We start from the raw sequence: 4,345 nt of genomic DNA on the forward strand, positions 1-4,345 counted from the left end.
ACACCAAGAATATATCAACCTATATGAGTGATCTAATCATCTATGCAAATATAATATAGTGTAATTAATAATTAATTTTAAAAAATCAGCCTAATGCACAAAATATCTTGTATTTGTATAGATTTCAAGGTCACACCTTGAGGGGTGTAATGTGGACCGTCTACCTAATTAGTAATTGCTTCTACGGCTCAAATATGTAATCTGATGCAAACTTCACAAGCATTAAGATAAGTCCTCATCATACTCAATAACTACAGTATTTTCACAATTGCAACAATATTATGTCAATCCTACTAAAATGCTTCAAATTCATTGGTAATTTACTTAATACGGAAGGTCTTGAAACTAATTAATTTCAAAATACCACAAGATTACATGATGAACAGATTTAGGTGAAGCAACTTTTGCCTATGCCTTAAGGCCAAAACAAGAAGTTATCAACAACTATGAGACCCTTTAGCTAAACCCAAAAGAAGTAAGGCAAATTCAGGCGGCATTTGACACACTATCTAGTCTAGATGGATCCGGAAAAAGGTTCGTTGACTGTTAGAGTATGGTGCACATTACAGCCGCCTATCTCCCTGTTTGTGTGTTCCTTCGCTTCAGCTTGGATACACTTAAGAACACAGCATCCCATTCTTGTTTCCGGGTTCCAGGAACCACACTGCCATTACATGAAGGTGTCCAAGTATCTGCGGAAGTATCCGTCTGAACCCAGCACACGCTCTGTGGCGGATTCCCAGAATCAAAGTAGAAAGAGGTAACCTTCTTTGTTTTCGAGATGCTCTTCTTCTGTTTTTTGATTGGGGGGGTCTCAGATGGCTGCAAAAGATATTGTACCATCAAAACACGCAAGATGTATGTTTCTTTGTAGCAAAGGAAGACTGATACAATTATACAAACATAGAGGTGATAGATTATTATTAATGTTTTGATTCACTCACTGTAGCATCAGTGCCACTGCCAGTAATTGCCTTCTTGCGCTTGCCACCCGTTTCCAGGAAATAAAGCACCTCAGTCTTTGATCGGAATTTACTCCCGGAGACTGGTTCATAATAGTACTGCAGAATCCAGGACACAAACAATTAGACACCATGCCAAATGATATACAACTCAGTTTGTATGTCAACGACTTCAATTAAATAATAAGAATGCAAATTGAAAGTGCATGACATATTGACTTTGGTAATATTTTCAACTAAACCAACTCAATAATGCTCAACCAACCTGCAACTGGAAGGGGAAAAAAGGAAATAAACCCACACATAAAGAAAGTGAAACAACAAACATGAAGGGACAAATCACAGAAACGAGCGGAAGTGAAAGAGGGAGAGAGCAGAAGAGGTTCTATCCACCATCTACCTAAAGAGGCAAGGCAACGAAGACTATATGTACAAACAAGCAACATCATACAACATCAAAAGAAGGATGCTTTTTCTTTGGGGAATAACAGTAGTACACTTGGCTGCATGTCAAAGGTTCCTCTGGATACTTGCCTCCTATCACTAGTATAGATATTGGATAACTTTGGGCATTAAGAAGAGATGGACGATCAAGCATTTTTTATTGCCTCATACACTTCCAGAGTTTCTGCGATTGCCTTCAATAAACACATTTTTTTTATAATGATGCCTTCAATAAGCACTTATCATCATTTGCTCTTGCTTCTTGAGCACCATCAGCTCATCAAACTAAACTTTTGGTTACTCTACCTCAATTTCCTTCTGATTACATCAACGGAACAGAGCCAAAGTTGTCCCGCTATTCGACAAGCACGTTTGCCCTCCATTAGTAAAATGGCAGTTTTAAGCCCTCGCTGTGACGAAAGTGGGGTATTTATTCCCTTGACTAACCCACCATTAGTCCCTACTAAACCCGGTTCAACCCAACTGTCTCGCAGTTCAAACACAATTAAACCCCAAACTGAATCCCCTTTGATTTTACCCAATTCATCCCCTTTTTTTTTTTTCTTTTTTTTTTTTTTTATGACAAAGGAACCCCGCAGCCGCTACCCTTTGGGTGCGCACAGGGTAAAACCCCCGCTCCTATGCAATAGCTCGCAAACCACATAGGAGAGGTAACCCGCACTAGGCAAGCCTGGTGCGACGAGCTCGACCCAGAAGGCAAACCCCTTGCTTTCGCTGGCAAGGGGTTTCGAACTTGAGATTCATCCCCTTTTTATCCAGCCCATCCCCCCTTTTTACCCATAAACAAAACAAAATCAAGTCGAAAAAGTTCCCACGCTTTCCGAAACAGAGTAGAATAAATTCTCACTTCATTTGAGTAAAACGCAGCATATAACTAGAGGCCAAGGTGAATTTGCTTATCTTATCCCTCATTTTCACCTGCTCTTCCTGCAAATAATTTCTATTTTTGACACACAAGGTTCCAAGATCATCTAAACTTCAACCTTCCACAAGCAAAATTTAAAAACCCAGATCCCAGAAGTGTATAAATTGGCCAAGATTCACAGAGAAAGGATTTGAATTTCAAAATTGAAGAGACCGAAATGGAGTTCCACTACTACATTAAGAGTAAATTTCAAAATCCAATTCCAGAATCGTGTAATTAGCCAAGGTACCAGAACAATCCTTTGAATTTCGAAATTCAAAGGATTGTTGGAGGTCTTTGCCACATTCCAGCCACCATTTTATCCTTGTTATATATCTATCATCTACATTCTAATATTTGCTTTGTTAGCCTCCATATGGAGTCAAACTAAATTGGCCAAAGGGAGTATTAATTTAATACAAACCATTCAATCTCTCTACACTACCACATTCCCAATGGCATATCAGCAACCTCAAGTTCACACTTCTCTTCACAAAATCATGTAACAAATGTGAAAATTAGAAAGGCAAGAAAATTACTCAGCTCAACACATATGCACACAACCAACTGTTTCTACTTTCCCTTTCCACTTGAAAAACAATCATTTTTTCAAAGAAAAAAATATAATCTCCTGATCTAAATTATATTTCATCATAAGGTCCTCCTAACCTAAATCCTACTAACAGAACATGTTGCACTAGTTCAGAAGAAGCTTGTCCTTTCCTCATGTAAATCATTTGAGCTAGAAAACAAAGAGAGATGGTTAATCCACATAAAGAAGTTCACAAAGAAAGCAAAAGAGTCACTCTGATACTTGCTCCCCTTATCTCCTTCAATGGAAAAACCATTCTCATCGAGTTATATTCATTTAATCAAAGTTCAAACATTCCTGAAACTTTGAAAGAATTATTTTTTCCAGCTTCAACAGAAAAGCTAACAATCTCACTGAAGTTAAGTATACAGATCGACTAAAAAAGAAGAAACTAATAACTTCAATGGACGACAAACTAGAAGAATAACAGCTTATCAATTGTTCATAATCAAAACACAACAGTCTCTGTTTATACTGAACATAACAAACAAATAAAAATCTTTCACGCTCTAGTTTCTGAAATAACTTCTAATTCAAACTCCAATACCAAAAGTAAGAACCAGAGAGGGAAAAATAACCACATTTTCAGATGCATTTGCTGTAACACACAGCAACCAACAACAACAACTAACCAGTGTAATTAACAGGTGGTGTTTAGGTAGGGTAGAATGTACAGACCTTACTCCTACCTCCTGAGAGGTAAAGAGCTGTTTCCAAAACACTCTCGGCTGGAGTAACATATATAAAAGCATTTTAAAAAATACTAACATAAAATAACGTAGAGAGAAATCATTACATAGCATTCAGAAAGCATGACGAATAAAGTATAAACCTAGATTTCTTTTGTTAAATAGATGATCAGAGAGGCAAAATAATCTAAATGTAGCACAAGTTAGTCCAATGCTATATGTATATGTAGTTTAAGAGATGAAATTTACTCTATCAACAGTTCCAGCAGTGGCGCCAGAGGTACGAACTTTCGCTTCGAACCTCCAACTCTCCGGCAACCAGGTCGGCCTTTCTACATTCACCTCTGCCGATCTACTCCCATAACGCAGAGGCGTCACCGTCCCAGCCACCGTCTCCGTCGTCTGTATCGCCTGAGTTCCCTCCGCCGGCGCCGGAGTTAGATCAGGCACATTTCCTTCATCTGGCCTTACGCCTTTTTTCGGTGTGGTGTTAACATTCGACTCAGCGTCGATGTAGGTTCCGGACTGTAACAGTGGATCCCGCGGTAGAGATTCATCGCGGAAGTCGTCGCCGGTTACTGTTGCCGGCGGGATGGATGATACGGCGGCAGCCTCAGTCATCGGAAGCGTTGAAAGAGTCAACAGATAGAGAGAAAAAAAAACAATTGAATAATGTGAAATGACAGACGGTATATTTTGTGCTTGTACTTTTAGGTTAATCTTCTTGCTATCA

At 38.8% G+C, this 4,345-nt stretch overlaps 1 protein-coding gene across 1 annotated transcript; it reads right to left on the bottom strand.

Moving 5' to 3' along the window:
• Window positions 1-241: 241 nt before the first annotated feature.
• Window positions 242-4,345, bottom strand: LOC102595289 (methyl-CpG-binding domain-containing protein 5-like). Its single transcript, XM_006362800.2, has 3 exons — window positions 3,862-4,345; window positions 945-1,061; window positions 242-822 (listed from the first exon to the last, which is right to left on the bottom strand). Exons 1-3 carry the CDS (start codon window positions 4,231-4,233, stop codon window positions 574-576), a joined length of 738 nt encoding a protein of 245 aa, XP_006362862.1. The 5' UTR covers window positions 4,234-4,345; the 3' UTR covers window positions 242-573.

This window comes from Solanum tuberosum, unplaced genomic scaffold (assembly GCF_000226075.1).
Source record: "Solanum tuberosum cultivar DM 1-3 516 R44 unplaced genomic scaffold, SolTub_3.0 scf00392, whole genome shotgun sequence".
NCBI classification, from domain to species: domain Eukaryota; kingdom Viridiplantae; phylum Streptophyta; class Magnoliopsida; order Solanales; family Solanaceae; genus Solanum; species Solanum tuberosum.